The sequence below is a fragment of the Bacillus rossius genome, chromosome 3 (assembly GCF_032445375.1).
Source record: "Bacillus rossius redtenbacheri isolate Brsri chromosome 3, Brsri_v3, whole genome shotgun sequence".
In the NCBI taxonomy this organism is placed as follows: Eukaryota; Metazoa; Arthropoda; class Insecta; order Phasmatodea; family Bacillidae; genus Bacillus; species Bacillus rossius.
In genome coordinates, this window is record NC_086332.1 from 124,774,362 (window position 1) to 124,798,042 (window position 23,681).

General features: G+C 40.2%; 1 protein-coding gene across 1 annotated transcript in view; it reads right to left on the minus strand.

Annotated features, from left to right (window-relative positions):
* The window catches only part of LOC134531227 (histidine decarboxylase-like), an 849,422-nt gene that overhangs the window by 348,056 nt on the left and 477,685 nt on the right, over positions 1 to 23,681 (minus strand). Inside the window, exon 6 of the mRNA XM_063366899.1 lies at positions 5,353 to 5,487. Coding sequence (XP_063222969.1) covers positions 5,353 to 5,487 — 135 coding nt within the window. The remainder of the gene's footprint in view (positions 1 to 5,352; positions 5,488 to 23,681) is intronic.

Below are 23,681 nucleotides of genomic sequence, written 5' to 3' on the forward strand. Positions count from 1 at the left end.
TATTTAGTTCTTTTATGTGGCATGCGGGATGCTCACGATCGCAAAAGAAGGAAGGCTTCGCTAGTCACCTAGGTCAAGGAAGTTCGTCCTTCGTGATAGTGTTTCTCATCCGTCTTATCACATATTTTTGACTGAGTAATGTTTTTTTTTTTGTAACCCACCTGATAAAAATATTGTCAGTTCTGATTTAGTAGCAGACATTCACAATTTAATTGCAAAATGACATAACTCATTAAGTAAAAAATCCTTTATGCAGAGAACGATTAATCACAAATAATTAGGAGCACTGGGAGAAAACCATCAGATATCTAGCCAGAAATAATCAGAAGAACTTGAAGAATACCATTAAAATATTAACAAGAATAATCGGAAGCACACTGAGAAAACAGTTACAAGTTTTCTTTGATATAATATTACAGAAAAAATAAACATCTATAAAGACACTACACAACGGAGGAGTGTGCTAGTTGATTTAAATAATTTTCCTTGTCCTGAGCGTGAGGGTATTAGCTCACCCGATAGTGACGAAGAACATAAATTGAAGGAAGCTGATGGCTTCGGGATCACTGAAAGTAACGGAAGTATCAACACCGTGAAAAGTGAGAATACATTCAAGCCCATATTCAGTCGTTCCTTCATACTTTGGAATAATGATGGACACTTAAATAGGAAGATTTTAGACAATAAAAAAGCACCAACATCAACGATTTCAATTTCTTGCAGTAATTCGGGTGAAAATGCTGACTTCTATGGTGATGACGATAGTGACTCTGAAGCTGGTGAAATGATCGAAGACTGTGCTGAAGCAACTAAAGCAGGCAAGATCGAAGACTGTGATGGTGTCCTTAGACCAAAACGAAGGCTACTACGTAATACAATAAATTATCCTCATCAATTTGTGATGATCACTGGCTCGATGATGAAAGTGACCTTGTGGTTCGTGTTAAAACGGAGGACACCAGAGATCATAAAATTTATTATTAATGTGCAAGGAAGATGAACCTAGCAGAAGAGATTGATTACACATCATGGAAATATCCAAACATATTGGTTGATCGGCTAAGTCTTCTACATGACTCTCTTTGTGGGGGAAACTATTCGTGCATCAAATAAATATCCGTCATACTCAAAGAAAAGAAAGAGGCTGGCTACATACAATAATGACTTGATTTAACTGCATTTGTGTAATGTTGAGAAATAAAATGAATAATTTAAATTACAACAATTTAATGTTATATTTATTCTAATCTGATTTCCAACTAAGCCTGTGATTCAGCTACTGTGTGTGAGTTCATTCCTTGTCTACTGTGTGTCCTGATTGGTTATTCCGTTTCGGTTGTGTACTGTGTGTTCATTCCGTTTGTGTGTATCCTGTGTGTTCATTCTGTTTCCTTGTGTACTGTGTTTTCGTTCTGTTTCCTGTGTGTACTGTGTGTATTGAGTGTTAATTTCGTTTCCTGTGTGTAATGTGTGTCCTGTGTGTTCATTCCATTTCCGGTTCTACTGTGGGTTTGTTCTGTTTCCTGTGTTTACTTCGTGTACTGCGTGTTCATTCCTTTTGCTGTGTATACTGTGTTTTCGTTCCGTTTCTTGTGTGTATTGTGTGTACTGTGTATTCATTCCGTTTCCTGTGTGTACGGTGTGGTCATTTCATTTCCTGTGTGTACTGTGTTTTTGTTCCTTTTCCTGTGTGCACCTTGTGTACTATGTGTTCTTTCCGTTTCCTGTGTGTACTGTGTGTACTGTGTTTTCATGGTGTATATAACCATTGGCGTAGCTGTGTTCATAAAGTTGGGGGGGGGGGGGGGGGACAAATAATGATTTTGATGTCATGTAAATCCATTACCCTCTTACTAAGACGGGGGGTCCGGGGGTCCTCCACGGGAAAATGTTGATTTTAAAAGTGCAAAATAGCGCTTTTTAAAGCAGTTTTGGTATCTAACCATTGGATACATCGATGTTAAAATTATTATTGTTTCCTTAAGATACAATTTGAGAGTGAAGAAATTACAAATAAAGTTGGGCAGAATAATATTATAAAATAAAAATATCACGTTCTAGAAAGTTGGGGGGGGGGACAGTCCCCTCCACCCAAAAAGTTCAGGGGGTTACGTCCCCCCTGTCCCCCCCGGTTCCTACGCCCCTGTATATAACTGACATTATTCATGACCCGGTCTTGCGGTCCGAGGACGCTTAGTCTATATGTATGGATGGTTTTGTACATGAACGATTTGGAGGTTATTCTAAGTATCAAAAACTAGACTTTCATGTTAGGCTTATCAACAACATATTTAATTCGTTGGTCAGGTATATTCTCTTGAGTTAATTTTCGTAGAGTAAATGATTAATAATCTCTGCTTAAGGTAAATGAAACCATAATAAAACATTTTATTTATTTAATATTTAGTTACAATTGTCACTGGTCAAGTATCAATACCGAGGAGAGGAACTGTTCGAATCAATAAGTATATTAACTGTAATTTTTTTAGGTGAATTTTGGAATCTTTTCCGAATTTCTAGCTGAATAATTACACAATTCCAAGATGGCGGCCGTAACGAAAAGTGCTACGGAGTTTTTAATAATGTTTTATGATATAATTTTTAATTTTTAAAATTTATTTTAAAAATTTTCCCGATTTTCTAGAATTAAAAATATGGATTTTCAAGATGGCAGACATGATGTCATACTAGGTGATGATTTATACTTTGACATCAGTGGTGGGAGGTTAGTCTGCCAGCGGCTTCCGTGGAGGAAGAATTGGTTGCCATTTTTTTTGCCCTCAGCGGGTTCGAACCTAGGACTCCGAGCTCCATGTCGTAGGTGTATGTTTTTTTAAAATATTTTTAAAATTTTATTTATTGAATTTTTTTATAAATTGAAATTTTTTTAAATTGGGATTATAAATAAAGTTTTTCCAGATGGTGGCCGTAACGGAAATTGCAATGGTGACGACATATTCCATGATGAGATATTACATGATGACATCAGAGGCTTATCGGAGGCTGTAGACATGGATTTTTAAGCCTCTATATGGACATTTCTACCCGCTGGTATTTTTAAGGACTAAAGACGGTAAAATTTCTCTCGAAACGGGTATTTTTCCCTCGAAAAGAGGAAAATTTTATTTTTCAATTTTTTTTCCAGATATTTGGGTGGGATTTTTTAAAAAAAATCTGGAACTTTTGGCGAATTGTGGTGAATTGTGGGCTAATTTTGAAGGTTAAAGGTCAAGGTCAAAGGTAAAGGTCATTCAAGATGGCCGCCGTGACATTTGAGGAATCGGTCATTGACCGTGCACCAGCACCACGCACCTACGCCTGCACCCGGACATACCAAAGATTACTACTAAGAGTAATAACTAATTATGCTGGTATTTCATATATTATTGTAATTGCTTACATATGTATTATTTTAATGTTGGCAGCCAGTTGGTTTTTTCAAGAGGGTGTTACGCAGTTTAGCACTGTGTAACTATACGACTACCAGACAGCGCCCCTGACTATCTGATGGATACCACCCGCAGCACAGGGGCACGCAATGTTTGATTTCTGCGCGCCGGACGAAAATGCATCGGGGCCGCTCGGGCAGCTATGACTCCGCCCGGCTTCGCGGGCTTCGTCCGGAACAACCAACGATGACGTACTTCCGCCGGCGGGTATCCAGACTGTTCCTCGGTCGGACCCCGGCGGACTATATAAACCGGCCCAGCCAACGCTTCTGTAGGCAGTCTCCGACTGGCCCAGCGGCATGAACCTGCAGTGACTACCATCTACACCACCGGCCTCCTCCGTCACGCTGCCCGACGACGTGGCGACCGCTTCAGCAAGAAAACGGTAAGAGCCGTCGTCAGAATCTAAGTCCGTAAGGGACTCTGAAAAATTTTCAACCCAGTAGAAATATTACAAGTCCACGAGGGACTTAGAATATATTCAAGTCGCATTAGTTTGGACTTAGAATTTTCGCAGAGTGAGGAAATAGAAAATTTGCCTCGTCTGTAGACTGAAGGGAACTGTCTCGTAAAGGTTACGGGATAAGTAAAGTAAATGTTTGACTGGTGTTGAAAGTAGATCGGCAGTGGGGCAGCGTGGCAAGAGACGGAGGAGAGGTCGAACATTGCATAACGTAAAGTGTACCAACTTGCAATACGTTAAGACTTACTGTAACGTAACCAACATAGTTTAACGTAACGGATTCGACTGAACTCTTATAAGTTCCCGGACTACACAATCACTCCTAATAGAACTTCAAAATGCAGCTTCTTCGTTGAACGATTGACGAGCCGAGTAATAATAAAGACTGTTCGCCGCAATATTGGCGGGGCGTCACGGCATACCGCTCTCAGTAAACAGGAGACTGTTGAATACGACTCACTGAGTGTAAGAACGTGTGTGTAAGAACGTGAACATTTTAAGTGTCATAAATTGGGTATTGATACTTACAACAGAAACACTGTTTAACTTTAAAGAATCAGACCACGATGAATGAGAATGTAAACTAGTTACCTATATATAAACTGTACTATAAGAGATTTCATGTTAGTTCTCCTTAATAATGTCTTTCATATTTTCATATTCTCTAATCGTAATTTGAATTGTTTGGCAACGTTAAATTCATGTTAGTACAGTTAGTTAACGTAATATTGAATGTGCCCAAAAACCAATTGATTTGATGTTCATATTTTTCTGCTAATTTAATATGCTTTTTGCCTTATAAAATGGCGTTAATTTAATGTGTGTGAAATATATTTGTGAACCATTTTTGTTAATTATATTTTTCTGTTCACAGACATCATGGGCACTTGCTGTAATCGTCAAAATAAGAAATCAGAAGGTTGTCATATATGAAAATGCGTGTATTGAAGGATGTGATGTTGTCATTACAAGCTTTGTTAATAAAAGCACTTTTGTTTCTCGAACTTTAGAACCTCTTTCTGAGATTTCACCCCTTGTCCTCCCGCCCTTCCGGACTGGAGTTAACAAGGGTCAGATTGATGACCAAAAATTAAGGCTTCCAAGACAACTTGAGTGTGTCGTATTCACATGTGTATTGTTGTTATTTCATTATTTCATGTTAATAAATCGTGATACTCTCACAAAACAGTTTTCTTGTGCTTCTTTAACTAAATCCCTTGTTTCCCCTATTCGGAGGTAACTATGTAAGGTTCTATGCTGCCGTTCCAAAATACTCTTAATATACTGTGGGCAAGCTACCAACCACAGGTAAACATAACCATAAAAGGAGCCTGAACCTGAATATGATTGGACAGCAGGTCATTTAAGACAAAAAACCTTGAACAACGGTAAAATAATTTAAACATTACACAAATTAACGTATTTGGGAAAATTACGCACCTGGTCGGAGCAGTAGGCCACTAGGAAGCTGCTAAGACGTGCCTCGTCCACGTTTCCAAGAGTCACAGTAAGCCTGCTGAGCGCCTGTCTGCGACTGGACAACAACGTCAATAGCGTGGCCTCACTTGTGGTGTTCTGTACACAAAGCCACAATACTTCTATCTTTCCTCGTCCATGTCAAAGAGTGTTTTTATGTTAAGCATTAACATTATTTAATGGCTCGCTGAGGCTGGACAGCAGCACAAACAGTGCATCATGCTGTGCACACAACACATTACACTCCCAACCTGCTACATTCATGTCACCGAGTGTCACTTTGTGCTACCATGAGTATCTTCAGCACTCCACAGCACCTAGACTCGAGAATTGCTAACGTTTACTTGCTGTGGCTAGACCTTTCCATGAATAGTATTACCTAGCTTATCATGTTCTGGAATAATAGTTGTATCAAAATTTCCTATTGCACCAAAAGCTCTTTGAGAAGCTAAAAAGGCAGCACATAAATTTACACAAATTATAAATTCCTATTTCTAAAATAAGGAGATAAATTTGTATTGCTTTCCCATTCTCAGCCAAGTAAATATTTTACCATGTTGTTCTTGAACGCTGCTTCCACCGATGTGGATGAGTACTTGGGGTGTTAAGAATGCTGGATTTCTGTAGTTCTAGGGACACTATAATTACTGACTTATGATCGATCCACGAAGTCTTTTTCTCAGAAGAAAAACACCGGGGATCCTCTTCCATGTTTAAAAAAGGATTCAGGAATATATTACTAGAGGCAGCCTAGATGGAATCCATCGGGGCTTGTGAACCACAAACTCCTCGCATTGAACATCCGGGAAAATTTGTATGCCACGCACGACATTCTCTATGCCTTTTACTAGATGTATTTTGAACCGGAACCATAACAGTCTCAGAATTTTCTGCCCAATTTTCCAAGCTGTGAGGATGATAAAACAGCTAGCTCAGTGCCTGGTTGCCTGTGTAAAAATCAAATTATTTACAGTCGATGTAGGACTAAAATTTATCGAAAATCGAATTAAAAGGAAAAAAACTTCCTTTTCATGTGTGCCAAGATACCTCTCGGAATCTGCCAGAGTGAGACTGGCTTAGGCAATAGGTCTAAAATATTAATCTTCCATATCAACCTGGATGGCTCCGACAGCCAAGGAAGAAGCATTCGCATGATGTGCAAAATTCATATCAAAACTGGGAAGAACAAAAATAGAAGGGGAAGTTAAAAATTGCTTAAAAAACAAAGGCTTTCACCTGCTCCTCGCCCAAATAGAACTGGACTTATTTCTTGCAGAAGGCATTTAAGGAAGACAAATTGGAGCTAAATACTCTATAAATCTGGAATAATACCCCATTAGATCTAGCAAGTGCTGCACGCATTTTATATTTTTAGGGCACAAAAAAAGCAATATGAGCAATGTTATCGGGATCCATAAGCAGTTGGCCCTGAGAAATAACAATACCTAAAATTGTTCATGATTTTTGAACAGTGAGATTTCATAATTTTTCATTTGTGTGAAGACTTCATGGAGATGAATCAGATGGTTCTCAAAGGTTGAGTTGTATATAATAGTGATATCTATGTAATAGAGAAATTATTTATATTTTTGGTCCCTTAGCATATGATCAAACATGCGGCTAAGAGGCTGACTGCCAGTCAGGTATGCGTATATTGTTGTACTGATACTGCCTCTTAAGAGTAGAAAGGTCATGAAATTTGCTACAATCCGGGTGCAGCAGACATTGATGAAAGCTGGTATTTACATTAATGATGAAGAAAAATATTCCCTTGTCCAGATGCTGCAGCAGTGTTAGAGAGAATCTGTCGTCCACAAGATTATAATCGAAGGAGGGAAATTAATAATTACCTGAATTCAGATGAGTCTTTTTTAATAAAACTAGAAAGTTCGGAGTAATGTCGTCATAAACCGATGACGAAATCACGTAATCTTGTAACAAATTATTAAGTATTACTTCCAGGGCCTGAAGCTTCGGAAATGAAATCTTGAAGTGTTAAAAAAAAACAGGAGAGTCATCCTCGAAATAATACTTGTAAGTCATTAAATCACATTTACCCGAACAGTTTAAACACTTTGTCATTACTGCAGGAAACAACGCAATAAGTCCCGTAAAGCCTTAGCCTGCTCTTCATAAGAATCCTTAACCCAACAACTTAATATTACAAATCCAGCAGGCTCGTGGGTGAGCATGATTTTTACTCCAGGAACAAAGCTAAAGCATAGTTCATACTTAGATGTGACTAAGACACAATGAGTTTTACCCAGAATGTCGAGATCCAATATCATGTTAACAGCGAGCCGAGAAACTATGATAAAGAGCCAGTTTCCATGAAAATCTGTCATACTTCCTACGGAAAACCAAGAGAATTAATGGACGACATTTCTTTGTTCACTAGGCAAATGTTTACCCCCTGAGTTTTCCATATACAACTTTTCAAAAAAGGAAATGTATTCGAAACATTTACAAAACCTTTCACTGATCACTGAGCGAGTGGCACCAGTGTATACCAACGTCGGAAAACTACTGTAATAATGAGACAATTACAAAATTCAAAGAATTCCTAAAGTTTAACTTGCGGAACTGGCTACTTACACGGCCACCGTGATGGTTAGTCGTTGTTTGTTTTCCGGAAAGGAGATCCTGTACTGTCACATCTTTTTACATCAAGAACAAAATCTTTGCAGGACATTCACATGAAGAAGCTGACATTTTAAAATCATATCCCCATAACCACAGCAGTTGGAATATCTTGTACGCCTGAACCGTGACCTTAGCAATTACGGCGCATAAGTCTACTCTGCACAACCATTAGTGTCGCTTACGACGGTCGGAGGCGCACTTACACTGGCTTGAGCGCTCGAACGAGGGGTTTCACTCGAGATGCCTCGCATGTCAGGGCGCGCACTGCCTTGTGCCCTGAGAACCGGGGGAAACGTAGCCTTGTGCTCCTTCATAACAGAACGCCTAGCCTGTACCACACTAGCCTAAGGAAAGTATTCTTGATACATTAAAAAGGTGAGAGACGATTTTCAAATTAACTGCTCCACGAGCTGATCATATCTGGGCTAGTGGGAGGAACCAGTATGACACTGCATTGGACCACAATAGGCAACATGTTGACCCGAGAATATATTTCCCTAGCTCAAGCTCTTTCAGACGAAACTCCAGCACTTCAGCATACGAAACTCACATTTTTAAGCTTTAACAGTAGCTCATTCAGGTTCTGGAAACGGAATACAAATTCGCGTCTGCGGCACTCGATGACTCTTATGCAGACGAAATCTAACACTCGCCTTTTAAATTGCGCAAAATTGAGATTCAGCGCAATAACCTCCGTGAGCAACTGTATTTGCTTAGCAGTGCTTTCAAAAACTCGCTCTCACCCACTAAACTCAGAATCGCTACTCGCGAGGCCTCACTGAAGAAAGTGAGTACTGGTTTTGGTTCATCGCTCTCAAGTCTAGGCAGCAACTTGCGATTGGATAAAAATATTTCCACGTTGAAACCAGTAAGACTACCACTACTGTTAAAAGGGGGACTTAAATTGAGTTAGCCTGCTCTAAATAATTTCAGCTCGCAGCCGCAAAAGCACCACGTAGGTGCTGAACCAAACGAGATCTGAACCGTGCGATGGTCTCAGCGGCTTCATACAGTAGCTTATTTTCCTCAAAATATTCAATAATCTGACCGTGCCAGAGTTTGAATTTCCACTCAACCAAACGTCACGCTGTACGTGGAAATAAAGGAGACGTCAATTAATACTCCTCTGCACAAGTAAAGGAGTGAAGCCTTCTTATTGACTATGATAAGATATGAGACTGTGTGTAAAGTCACTAATTACTCAGAATATTCATCCCCAGAAGATTTATAATATGAAAAATCTAATGATTAATCTTACCTGATAATTAGTATGAGAAAAACCAAAATATGTGATGCCATTATAAATAAGTCATAGATAAGAGTATTTATATTTTATGTTTTTTTTTTTTGTTTCATTTGTTTATCCGTTTTTTTTTGTGCTAGTTAGTTGTTGAGTATGGCTGTTACCTTTCGATTGTCTGATATTTATAATTCTGAGTTTTGTGAGAAATACATGTTCTGCAATGACTGACATGTAGTTCAAAGATTTTTTGTTATGATTGAGCTCTATGCTTGTACTTACATTTTTGCTGTCAGTGTAGTCGATATATATACTGACCCGTATTAGATAGGTACTTTGTTGATTTATGCTGAGTAGTATGTAATAGGGGCTCCGGCGCTAGGGTTCAGGATGAGGATTGAAGATTGTCGGTATGCCATATTGGATTGTGACGTCACGGCGGCCATCTTGGATGGTTGTGACCTTGACCTTTGACCTTGACATTTGTCCTTCAAAATGTGTCAAAATTGTCCAAAATTGGGCAAAATTTACCCAAAATTCCTCAAAAATCGCCAAAATTTCCATTTATGTGGAAAAAAATTCCGCCAAAAAATCTCAAAAAATTCCGTAATTCAAAAATTTGGATTTTGAAAATCCTCAAAAGCAGTGTTGCCTTAGAAAGAAACCAAATTCCTGAAAGTGGCTTAAAACTCCTAAGAGCTAGCCGCTCTAAGCCGCCGAGGTCATGACCTTGAAAATTAGGATGTCATGACAGCCATTTTGAATTATGATGTCACAGTTGCAATTATCGTTACGGCTGCCATCTTTAACTTTTTTTTATTTATTATCCGATTTTAATGAAAAAAAATTAAAAATTCATAAAAAAAATCAAATAATAAAAATTTAATAAAAAATAATTAAAAAACAAACATTTACGACACGGAGTTCGGAGTCCGCGGTTCGAACCCAGTGAGGGCAATAAAATAAAAAATGACTTACGATTCTTCCCTCACAGTGGCTGCTGGCATACTGACCCCCACCACTAATGTCAAAGTATATATATCGTCACCTAATATGACGTCATGTCCGCCATCTTGAAAATTCGGAATTATTTAGCTAGAAATTATGGAAAAATAAAAAAATCATTAAAAAAATTAATCAATCGAATTAAATAATAAAATCTTTAGAAATACCGTTGCACTTTTCGTTACGACCACCATCTTGAAAATCAGTAATTTTAAAGCTAGAGATGCACGTAAAATTCCAGAATTCACTAAATAAATCACTCACCAATTTAAATATCGATTCGTTCAGTTGCTGTCCTTCGTTCGATCCCTGGATGATGCAAAACATTTAATTTTATATAAAAAAATAATAATTTCAATAAATCATGTTCATAATCCTAAAAGAGGCTTTAAATAAACTACTACCATCATTCTATAAACCATTACGACTACCATCTTGGAAATTCGTAATTATTTAGCTATAACTCGTGAAAAAGTTCAAAATTAACTTAATAAATTTACAACCAATAAAATGACTAGTTAGATCGACTTAGGTCCTTGGTACGATTCGGAATGAAGATGAAAAAAAAATTAAACATAATATAATAGTGACAGGTCCGAGAAATAAAGCAACACAAGTTCTTTCACAAAATGAACTTTAAAACATAATCTATATTCTACTACAGGATCACTTGCTAAAGTTAACATTATAATAATCATTTAGGTCCGCATAGGCGTGAAATGACTAATTCTTAGCTCCCATCGGCTTATACTAGACAAAGTCAGTAGGGGGAGCGTGCCGACTCTGGAACATAGAAGAGGGGGGAGCGGGGTAATCCTGGGATTATCCCATTTTTTATGGTTTTTTACGCATTTTTTATGGTTTTTTATGTGCAAATATAGTTTTTTATGCGCTAATCCAGTGGCTAATCCGCTAATCCAGTGGCTAATCCGCGAATCCGCTATTCCGCAAATCCGCAAATCCGCAAATACGCAAATACGCAAATCTGCAAATCCGCAAATCCGCAAATCTGCTAATCCGGAGATCCGCAAATCCGCAAATTCACAAATCCGCAAATTCACAAATCCGCAAATCCGCAAATCGCAAATCCGCAAATCCGCCATTTTGTATTTCTAGAAATTTCCACCAACTTAGAATCGTGACGTCATGATTCTGTGTCGTCTGCTAGAGGCCGCCATCTTGATTTTTCCTGGTCGCCATCTTGTTTCGTCTGCTGGAGGCTGCCATCTTGATTTTTCCTGGTCGCCATCTTGTTTCGTCTGCTGGAAGCCGCCATCTTGATTTTTCCTGGTCGCCATCTTGTTTCGGCTGCTGGAGGCCGCCATCTTGTGTGACGTCATATAGTTCTGTTGGTCGCCACCAGGTAGCAGCAGGTATTATTTTATTTTAACTAAAATATTTTCAGTGCCGAGGCTGGGATTCGATCCATGGGACGTGAAAACGTCCAGGAAGTCGTGGTTACGAGGCGGACGCCTTGACCACTAGACCACGAGACCAATTGGAATATGGTGGAATAAATAATCTATATATGCTATGTACTGATGGCAAGTTTATGATAAATGGGGGGAGGGTGTTTTTGCCTTCCTTAATGCATACCTAAGGCGCCACATTTGAAATTAAAAATTATTATACAGCCGCCATCTTTAATTCCAGCACAGACTACCAGATGGCGCTAAATTCAAAAAATTAGTTGCCAGAGGCGCCGCCATCTTGGTTCTCAAGTTGGCTGGTAGATCTCGCTAGTATCGCGCGGCAAATTCAAAAATTAGTTGCCAGAGGTGCCGCCATCTTGATTCTCAAGTTGGCTACCAGAGTGTGCCACTGTCGCCATCTTTATTTCATATTTCAGCTGCCAGGGCGCAGCACCATTCGATAGGTCGAATGCTAATCGATATATTTACTTTTATTTCATATTTCAGCTGCCAGGGCGCAGCACCATTCGATAGGTCGAATGCTAATCGATATATTTACTTTTATTTCATATTTCAGCTGCCAGGGCGCAGCACCATTCGATAGGTCGAATGCTAATATATAAATTTACTTTTATTTCATATTTCAGCTGCCAGGGCGCAGCACCATTCGATAGGTCGAATGCTAATCGATATATTTAGTTACAAGTGTTGCTACCAGAGGGCGCGATATTTAAATTTAAAAAATATTACAACCTTTAAACAATTCTCCGCCATCTTGGATTCAACAGCCCCACCATCTTGGAAGCACATGATACACCCAAGGACTCGTTCCAATACATGCACAGAGTGCACCGAAAAGATTGTTCCCTTACATGCACAGAGTGCACCATATTGAATGATCATGATATGTGTTCCTTTATATGCATCAGAAGCAGGCATAAGAAATATTTTCTTATAGGTATACTTTAGTGTTAGCTTTCCTGTAATGCATTTCATAATAGTGTAAGCTCATTATTATTATTTAGTGATAGTGAATTTATAACTATGATGTGTAGTCTCATTCTCTTCATCTCGACGTGGCGGAAGATTCTCTGGAGTGTAAGCTAAAAAAAAAAAAAAATAAATAAATAAAAACTTGTGTTTGAATTTATAGTGGTATGCTGCTTTCCACATCACCTTAGAGACTATGTCTCAGGAGGTACAGCATTAGATGCGTTAACTCCTTTTTTTTATACATGGCGAGTTTCCCCGAGAGGCCTATTTTCCATGTTTAACAAGGGCGCAAGCATTATGCTTCACCGTCACTCTCTCCGAAGCCGCTGTCAGTAGTATACGAATGTATTTTCTGGGACAGGCGCCAGGCGCTGGTGCCGGTGCCGGTGTCCGCCATCTTGGATTGTGACGTCACGGCGGCCATCTTGGATGGTTGTGACCTTGACCTTTGACCTTGACCTTGAATTTGATCCTCAAAAATCGTCAAAATCCGCCAAAATTGGGCAAAATTTGCCCAAAATTCCTCAAAAATCGCCAAAATTTCGATTTCTGTGGAAAAAAGTTCCGCCAAAAAATCTCAAAAAATTCCACAAATTAAAAATTTCTCATTTCGAGGGAAAAATTTCCTGTTTCGAGGGAAAAATTCCCGTTTTTAGTCCTTAAAAATCCCAGCGGCTGAAAATTCCTAAAACTGGCTTAAGCATCCTTAACTCAAGCCTCAGTTAAGCCATTTCTAGGAATAAGGATACCATGGCCGCCATCTTGAATTATGACGTCATCGTTGCAATTTCCGTTACAGCCGCCATCTTTAAATTTATTATCCGATTTTAATGAAAAAAATTTTAAAATTCATAAAACAAATTAAATAATAAAATTTTTAATAAAATATTTAAAAAACAAACATTTACGACACGGAGCTCGGAGTCCTCGGTTCGAACCCGACGAGTGCAAAAAAAATAAAAATGGCGACCGATCCTTCCCCCGAGGTGGCTGCAGGCATACTGACTCCCACCACTTTTTATCATCATCTAGTATGACGTCATGGCCGCCATCTTGTCTTCGATGCTGGAAGCCATCATCATTGTATCGTCGGCTAGAGTGCGCCGATGACATGTTAGTTTAATTCGTATCCGCAAGAGTGCAGTAATCATCTTGAAAATCCGTAATTATTTAGCTAGAAATTCGGGAAAAGGTCCAAAATTCATTAAATAAATCACTCATTAATTTACATATTGATTCGATCGATTCCCGTCCTCGGTTCGATACCCGATCGTTGCAATAATGTTTAATCTTATGTAAAAAAAATAATTTAAATAAACCAAGTTCAACATTCTTAAAGAGACTTTAAATCCTCTACTACCACCATCCTATCAGACATCAAGACCACCATATTGGAAATGTGTAATTTTAATGCTAGAGATCCGGGAAAAAGTTCAGAAATCATTAAATAAATTTCCGATCAATATACTGATTAATTAGATCGACTAAGATCCTTGGTACGATCTAGGATGATGCAAAAAAAATTAAATATATCATCAATTTAACATAATAGTAACAGGTTCGAGGAATTAAACACCGCAAGTTCTTTTACAAACATAATATTTATTACATAATTTCTATTCTACTACAGGATCACTTACGAAAGCCAACAATCTTATAATCATTTAGTTCCGCAGCGGTGTGAAATGACTAATTCTTAGCTCCAATCGGTTTATACTAGACAGAGTCCAGCCAGAACCTTTACAGACATAGTCCACCTCTTCTTGACAGAGTTTCTGAATACCGTTTTTAACAGTTTGCTTCACATCGTTAGAACTGTAAATTACTGCAGCAGATGTCTTGAATGCACACTTCTTCACTTCGTCATCGAACGGATATGGCTTTCCATATAAACAGTCCAACCACAAGTTATAAATCAAAGGTCCGTTTGTTGCTACATCATCAGTAAGCTGATTGATTATCTTCTGTCTGATATCGTCAAGAAAATTACAAATGTCCTTCGACTCACCGAACGTATTTAGATAATAGTAGTCTTTCAACGTTCCACGAAATGCAGACTGCGCCAAGTAGAAGCCATTATCGTTCACTTGTAATGCTACGAACACAGTCTTAGGTTTAGTTCCACGTTCAGACGTCATAACAATCGGTTGCTGGGCATCTGTTTTTTTGGTTGTACGCTTTCGTGTCTCCAATCTAAAGCGAGGAGTCGAAATGTCGGCAGGTAGTTCAGCAGTAGGAGCACAGACTCCACCTTTACATTTTTTCGCATGATGTCGCAAACTGTCAATTCGAGTAAACCATTTAAGGCACTCATCACATCGAAACTTCATGCGAGAAGGATTCTTCGCGCATTTGCTCCGCTCGTGTCTTCGTGCATCATGGTAAAATGCGAACGACGTATCACAGTAGCTGCAAGGATACCGTGGTGATGAAGACGATCCTTTCAGACCCGATCCAGATACAGGCGTTGCAACAGTAGTACCATTTCCAGGCATTCTCTTATGCACATCGATGCATCGTTGTTGCGCCGAAACCTTTACTTTCTGCCGCACAGCAGGACCTTTGCATGCCTTCATGTGCGTTTTCATATTATCTTTTCTGGCAAACTGCTTATGACATTTCTCACAAACAAACATTTTACGATATAGGTTCTTGGCACATTCGCTCCTCTCGTGTCGCCGAGCATTGCTGTTGTTTGAGAAAATCTTGTCACAGTAACAGCACCGATGTTCGCTAGTTGTCAAATCAGCATCCATTGAAGTCTCCATCGAGGTCGTATCGTCGATCGTCGTGGTTTCCTGCACATCCAGCTCAGTAGTCATTAAGCTATCTTCTGCTGGTGGTATCACATCTGTTGAAATCTCCTCCAATGTTGACATCGTCGTCGTTGCCAACGGGATCTGCTCCACCATTGTCGTCGCTGTCGTCAAGGTTCCCGTAGACGATGATACAACGTCCATCGAGTTCGGCATTAAAGTAGGTAAATATGCCATCGAGTTCTCAAGAACAGGTAATTACGCGACTTATTCACCAGATGAAATAATCTAGGTGATCCTTACACCGTCGACGACAGTAACAAACTGACCGACCTGCTGTCTAGGACTCGCTTATATACATGCACCGGATGGAATAATACGCAAGTCAAATCAAGAACCACTTACTATAATACCAGAGTCAAAACAACATTAAAAATAGAAGGACCATCAACGAAAAGGCAGCACATTTGGAAGCACCGACAACGAAAAGGCAGCATTGACAACGAAAAGGCAGCACATTTGAAAGCACCGACAACGAAAAGGCAGCACCGACAACGAAAAGGCAGCACCGACAACGAAAAGGCAGCACATTTGGAAGCACCGACAACGAAAAGGCAGCAGCGACAACGAAAAGGCAGCACATTTGGAAGCACCGACAACGAAAAGGCAGCACCGACAACGAAAAGGCAGCACATTTGGAAGAACCGACAACGAAAAGGCAGCACCGACAACGAAAAGGCAGCACATTTGGAAGCACCGACAAAGAAAAGGCAGCACCGCCAACGAAAAGGAAGCACATTTGGAAGCACCGACAAAGAAAAGGCAGCACCGCCAACGAAAAGGAAGCACATTTGGAAGCACCGACAACGAAAAGGCAGCACCACCAAAAGAAAAGACAGCACATTTGGAAGCACCGACAACGAAAAGGAAGCACCATCAACGAAAAGGCCGCACCGCCAACGAAAAGGAAGCACATTTGGAAGCACCGGCAAAGAAAAGGCAGCACCGCCCACGAAAAGGAAGCACATTTGGAAGCACCGACAAAGAAAAGGCAGCACCGCCAACGAAAAGGAAGCACATTTGGAAGCACCGACAACGAAAAGGCAGCACCATCGACGAAAAGGAAGCACATTAATTTGTCATTGACTGCAATATTCATTGGTTCCAATATTCATTGGCTCCAATATTCATTGGCTCCAATATTCAATGGCTCCAATATTCATTGACTCCAATATTCATTGGCTCCATCAGTCATTGACACCTACAGTCTTTTGGTTCCAAAAGTCTTTTGGCCCCAAATATATTAGGCTAGAATTCTTCGAGTCTAAGAGACTATGAGACCACATGGCTACGAGTCTAAAATGATCTAGCTGGTTACGAGTTATACATGGCTTGCGAGGCTACAGAGCTACGAAGTTTCTAGTACACAGGTTTACATGACTGCGAGGATACAGGACTACAAGTCTGCAAGAGTACTTGACTACGAAGGTACTCGTCTACATGACTCCAGTTACCGCATCTGTCTTCGACAGAATTTTCTCTTTTGCTCCAACTGCTCCATCAGCATTATGTTATAAGATTACAAGGCCTCTTGCTTACATAGCTTCAAGTCTACGAGCCTCCAATGCATCATGACTACGAGACTACGAGCCATGAGGTTACGAGTCTATGCGATTGCGAGTCTTCTAGGTTACGTGATCGCGAGGCTATAGGACTACGAAGCTTCCAGAACGCATGGTTACGAGACTGCGCGGCTACAATTCTACGAGGTCCCAAGACATCCTGGCTACGCGACTACGAGCCATGAGGTTACGAGACTACGTGACTACGAATCTTCAAGTTTACGAGACTGCGAGGCTACAGAGCTACGAAGCCTCTAGAAAACGAGTTTACGTGACTGCGTGGATACAGGAATACAAGTTTGCATGAGTTCTTGACTACGAAGCTACTCGTCTACAAGGCTCCAATTGACACATCTGTCTTCGATGGATTTTTCTCTTTTGCTACATCTACGCCATCAGCATTATGTTATAAGATTACAAAGCTACTTGCTTACGTAGCTTCAAGTCTACGAGGCTCCAATACATCGTGACTAAGAGACTACGAGCCATGAGGTTACGAGACTATGCGATTGCAAGTCTTCAATGTTACGTCATCGCGAGGCTATAGGACTACGAAGCTTCCAGAACGCATGGTTACGAGAATGCATGACTAATTGGCCGCATGGCTACGAAACTTTATGTCTCTAACTGACTACAATAGCACTATTCAGTGGTGAGAGTTAATTTATTTCATGCAAAGGTACTTGCTGCAAGCAGTTCCGCTTTTCAACATCAGATGACGTCACGTTTTGCTTGCAGGTAAAATAATATTTATTTATTTTATGCGGGATGCGGGTTGTTCACTATCGATCGCATAAGAAGAATGGCATCGATAGTCTTCAAGGAGAAGGAAGTTCGTCCTTCCTGCTAGTGCTTCTCAGATTTCTCACGGTCCGCCATATTGGATTGCGACGTCACGGCTGCCATCTTAGATGGGTGTGACTTTGACCTTTGACCGAAACCGCAGGAATGATCGCAAGCACTCGGATTAATCATCAAAATATTGATAAGAATAATCAGGAGCACACGGAGAAAACCATCATAATATTGGCAAGAATAATCAGGAGCACACAGAGAAAAACGACACACGTTTTCTTTGATATCATAAAATTACAGAAAAAAATATTTAAAAATAAAAATAAATTAATAAAAAATTTAAAATAAAAACAAAAAATACATAAAATTCTGGCTTGTACTAGAACTCTATCTTTGCTCAACAATGAATAGTTTACAAGCTAGCAGAATCTGTTTATGTATTTTTTGTTTTTATTTTAAATTTTTTATTAATTTATTTTTATTTTTAAATATTTTTTTCTGTAATTTTATGATATCAAAGAAAACGTGTGTCGTTTTTCTCTGTGTGCTCCTGATTATTCTTGCCAATATTATGATGGTTTTCTCCGTGTGCTCCTTATTATTCTTATCAATATTTTGATGATTAATCCGAGTGCTTGCGATCATTCCTGCGGTTTCGGTCAAAGGTCAAAGTCACACCCATCTAAGATGGCAGCCGTGACGTCGCAATCCAATATGGCGGACCGTGAGAAATCTGAGAAGCACTAGCAGGAAGGACGAACTTCCTTCTCCTTGAAGACTATCGATGCCATTTTTCTTATGCGATCGATAGTGAACAACCCGCATCCCGCATAAAATAAATAAATATTATTTTACCTGCAAGCAAAACGTGACGTCATCTGATGTTGAAAAGCGGAACTGCTTGCAGCAAGTACCTTTGCATGAAATAAATTAACTCTCACCACTGAATAGTGCTATTGTAGTCAGTTAGAGACATAAAGTTTCGTAGCCATGCGGCCAATTAGTCATGCATTCTCGTAACCATGCGTTCTGGAAGCTTCGTAGTCCTATAGCCTCGCGATGACGTAACCTTGAAGACTTGCAATCGCATAGTCTCGTAACCTCATGGCTCGTAGTCTCTTAGTCATGATGTATTAGAGCCTCGTAGACTTGAAGCTACGTAAGCAAGTAGCTTTGTAATCTTATAACATAATGCTGATGGCGTAGATGTAGCAAAAGAGAAAATTCCATCGAAGACAGATGTGTCAATTGGAGCCTTGTAGACGAGTAGCTTCGTAGTCAAGAACTCATGCAAACTTGTATTCCTGTATCCACGCAGTCACGTAAACTCGTTTTCTAGAGGCTTCGTAGCTCTGTAGCCTCGCAGTCTCGTAAACTTGAAGATTCGTAGTCACGTAGTCTCGTAACCTCATGGCTCGTAGTCGCGTAGCCAGGATGTCTTGGGACCTCGTAGAATTGTAGCCTCGCAGTCTCGTAACCATGCGTTCTGGAAGCTTCGTAGTCCTATAGCCTCGCGATCACGTAACCTAGAAGACTCGCAATCGCATAGACTCGTAACCTCATGGCTCGTAGTCTCGTAGTCATGATGCATTGGAGGCTCGTAGACTTGAAGCTACGTAAGCAAGAGGCCTTGTAATCTTATAACATAATGCTGATGGAGCAGTTGGAGCAAAAGAGAAAATTCTGTCGAAGACAGATGCGGTAACTGGAGTCATGTAGACGAGTACCTTCGTAGTCAAGTACTCTTGCAGACTTGTAGTCCTGTATCCTCGCAGTCATGTAAACCTGTGTACTAGAAACTTCGTAGCTCTGTAGCCTCGCAAGCCATGTATAACTCGTAACCAGCTAGATCATTTTAGACTCGTAGCCATGTGGTCTCATAGTCTCTTAGACTCGAAGAATTCTAGCCTAATATATTTGGGGCCAAAAGACTTTTGGAACCAAAAGTCTGTAGGTGTCAATGACTGATGGAGCCAATGAATATTGGAGTCAATGAATATTGGAGCCATTAAATATTGGAGCCAATGAATATTGGAGCCAATGAATATTGGAACCAATGAATATTGCAGTCAATGACAAATTAATGTTCTTCCTTTTCGTCGATGGTGCTGCCTTTTCGTTGTCGGTGCTTCCAAATGTGATTCCTTTTCGTTGGCGGTTCTGCCTTTTCTTTGTCGGTGCTTCCAAATGTGCTTCCTTTTCGTGGGCGGTGCTGCCTTTTCTTTGCCGGTGCTTCCAAATGTGCTTCCTTTTCGTTGGCGGTGCGGCCTTTTCGTTGATGGTGCTTCCTTTTCGTTGTCGGTGCTTCCAAATGTGCTGTCTTTTCTTTTGGTGGTGCTGCATTTTCGTTGTCGGTGCTTCCAAATGTGCTTCCTTTTCGTTGGCGGTGCTGCCTTTTCTTTGTCGGTGCTTCCAAATGTGCTTCCTTTTCGTTGGCGGTGCTGCCTTTTCTTTGTCGGTGCTTCCAAATGTGCTGCCTTTTCGTTGTCGGTGCTGCCTTTTCGTTGTCGGTGCTTCCAAATGTGCTGCCTTTTCGTTGTCGCTGCTGCCTTTTCGTTGTCGGTGCTTCCAAATGTGCTGCCTTTTCGTTGTCGGTGCTGCCTTTTCGTTGTCGGTGCTTCCAAATGTGCTGCCTTTTCGTTGTCGGTGCTGCCTTTTCGTTGTCGGTGCTGCCTTTTCGTTGTCGGTGCTTCCAAATGTGCTGCCTTTTCGTTGTCGGTGCTGCCTTTTCGTTGTCGGTGCTTCCAAATGTGCTGCCTTTTCGTTGATGGTCCTTCTATTTTTAATGTTGTTTTGACTCTGGTATTATAGTAAGTGGTTCTTGATTTGACTTGCGTATTATTCCATCCGGTGCATGTATATAAGCGAGTCCTAGACAGCAGGTCGGTCAGTTTGTTACTGTCGTCGACGGTGTAAGGATCACCTAGATTATTTCATCTGGTGAATAAGTCGCGTAATTACCTGTTCTTGAGAACTCGATGGCATATTTACCTACTTTAACGCCGAACTCGATGGACGTTGTATCATCGTCTACGGGAACCTTGACGACAGCGACGACAATGGTGGAGCTAATCCCGTTGGCAACGACGACGATGTCAACATTGGAGGAGATTTCAACAGATGTGATACCACCAGCAGAAGATAGCTTAATGACTACTGAGCTGGATGTGCAGGAAACCACGACGATCGACGATACGACCTCGATGGAGACTTCAATGGATGCTGATTTGACAACTAGCGAACATCGGTGCTGTTACTGTGACAAGATTTTCTCAAACAACAGCAATGCTCGGCGACACGAGAGGAGCGAATGTGCCAAGAACCTATATCGTAAAATGTTTGTTTGTGAGAAATGTCATAAGCAGTTTGCCAGAAAAGATAATATGAAAACGCACATGAAGGCATGCAAAGGTCCTGCTGTGCGGCAGAAAGTAAAGGTTTCGGCGCAACAACGATGCATCGATGTGCATAAGAGAATGCCTGGAAATGGTACTACTGTTGCAACGCCTGTATCTGGATCGGGTCTGAAAGGATCGTCTTCATCACCACGGTATCCTTGCAGCTACTGTGATACGTCGTTCGCATTTTACCATGATGCACGAAGACACGAGCGGAGCAAATGCGCGAAGAATCCTTCTCGCATGAAGTTTCGATGTGATGAGTGCCTTAAATGGTTTACTCGAATTGACAGTTTGCGACATCATGCGAAAAAATGTAAAGGTGGAGTCTGTGCTCCTACTGCTGAACTACCTGCCGACATTTCGACTCCTCGCTTTAGATTGGAGACACGAAAGCGTACAACCAAAAAAACAGATGCCCAGCAACCGATTGTTATGACGTCTGAACGTGGAACTAAACCTAAGACTGTGTTCGTAGCATTACAAGTGAACGATAATGGCTTCTACTTGGCGCAGTCTGCATTTCGTGGAACGTTGAAAGACTACTATTATCTAAATACGTTCGGTGAGTCGAAGGACATTTGTAATTTTCTTGACGATATCAGACAGAAGATAATCAATCAGCTTACTGATGATGTAGCAACAAACGGACCTTTGATTTATAACTTGTGGTTGGACTGTATATATGGAAAGCCATATCCGTTCGATGACGAAGTGAAGAAGTGTGCATTCAAGACATCTGCTGCAGTAATTTACAGTTCTAACGATGTGAAGCAAACTGTTAAAAACGGTATTCAGAAACTCTGTCAAGAAGAGGTGGACTATGTCTGTAAAGGTTCTGGCTGGTCTCTGTCTAGTATAAACCGATTGGAGCTAAGAATTAGTCATTTCACACCGCTGCGGAACTAAATGATTATAAGATTGTTGGCTTTCGTAAGTGATCCTGTAGTAGAATAGAAATTATGAATTAAATATTATGTTTGTAAAAGAACTTGCGGTGTTTAATTCCTCGAACCTGTTACTATTATGTTAAATTGATGATATATTTAATTTTTTTTGCATCATCCTAGATCGTACCAAGGATCTTAGTCGATCTAATTAATCAGTATATTGATCGGAAATTTATTTAATGATTTCTGAACTTTTTCCCGGATCTCTAGCATTAAAATTACACATTTCCAATATGGTGGTCTTGATGTCTGATAGGATGGTGGTAGTAGAGGATTTAAAGTCTCTTTAAGAATGTTGAACCTGGTTTATTTAAATTATTTTTTTTACATAAGATTAAACATTATTGCAACGATCGGGTATCTAACCGAGGACGGGAATCGATCGAATCAATATGTAAATTAATGAGTGATTTATTTAATGAATTTTGGAACTTTTCCCGAATTTCTAGCTAAATAATTACGGATTTTCAAGATGATTACTGCACTCTTGCGGATACGAATTAAACTAACATGTCATCGGCGCACTCTAGCCGACGATACAATGATGATGGCTTCCAGCATCGAAGACAAGATGGCGGCCATGACGTCATACTAGATGATGATAAAAAGTGGTGGGAGTCAGTATGCCTGCAGCCACCTCGGGGGAAGGATCGGTCGCCATTTTTATTTTTTTTGCACTCGTCGGGTTCGAACCGAGGACTCCGAGTTCCGTGTCGTAAATTTTTGTTTTTTAAATATTTTATTAAAAATTTTATTATTTAATTTGTTTTATGAATTTTAATTTTTTTTTCATTAAAATCGGATAAGAAATTTAAAGATGGCGGCCGTAACGGAAATTGCGACGATGACGTCATAATTCAAGATGGCGGCCATGGTATCCTTATTCCTATAAATGGCTTAACTGAGGCTTGAGTTAAGGATGCTTAAGCCAGTTTTAGGAATTTTCAGCCGCTGGGATTTTTAAGGACTAAAAACGGGAATTTTTCCCTCGAAACGGGAAATTTTTCCCTCGAAATGAGAAATTTTTAATTTGTGGAATTTTTTGAGATTTTTTGGCGGAACTTTTTTCCACAGAAATGGAAATTTTGGCGATTTTTGAGGAATTTTGGGCAAATTTTGCCCAATTTTGGCGGATTTTGGCGATTTTTGAGGATCAAATTCAAGGTCAAGGTCAAAGGTCAAGGTCACAACCATCCAAGATGGCCGGCGTGACGTCACAATCCAAGATGGCGGACACCGGCACCGGCACCAGCGCCTGGCGCCTGTCCCAGAAAATACATTCGTATACTACTGCTGTCCACTCCATCATCTGGCTCCACTTGCTCTTGAGCCTCCATTACAGCTTCAAAACATGCTATAATACCGTTGTAAAGGTATGTTAGAAACTCGTATTCCTCTGGAAATGCAGCGAACAAATTGATCGCGGAGACCTCTAGATGGTGTACTATCGCATCTATATTCATGCTGATGCAAGCATGA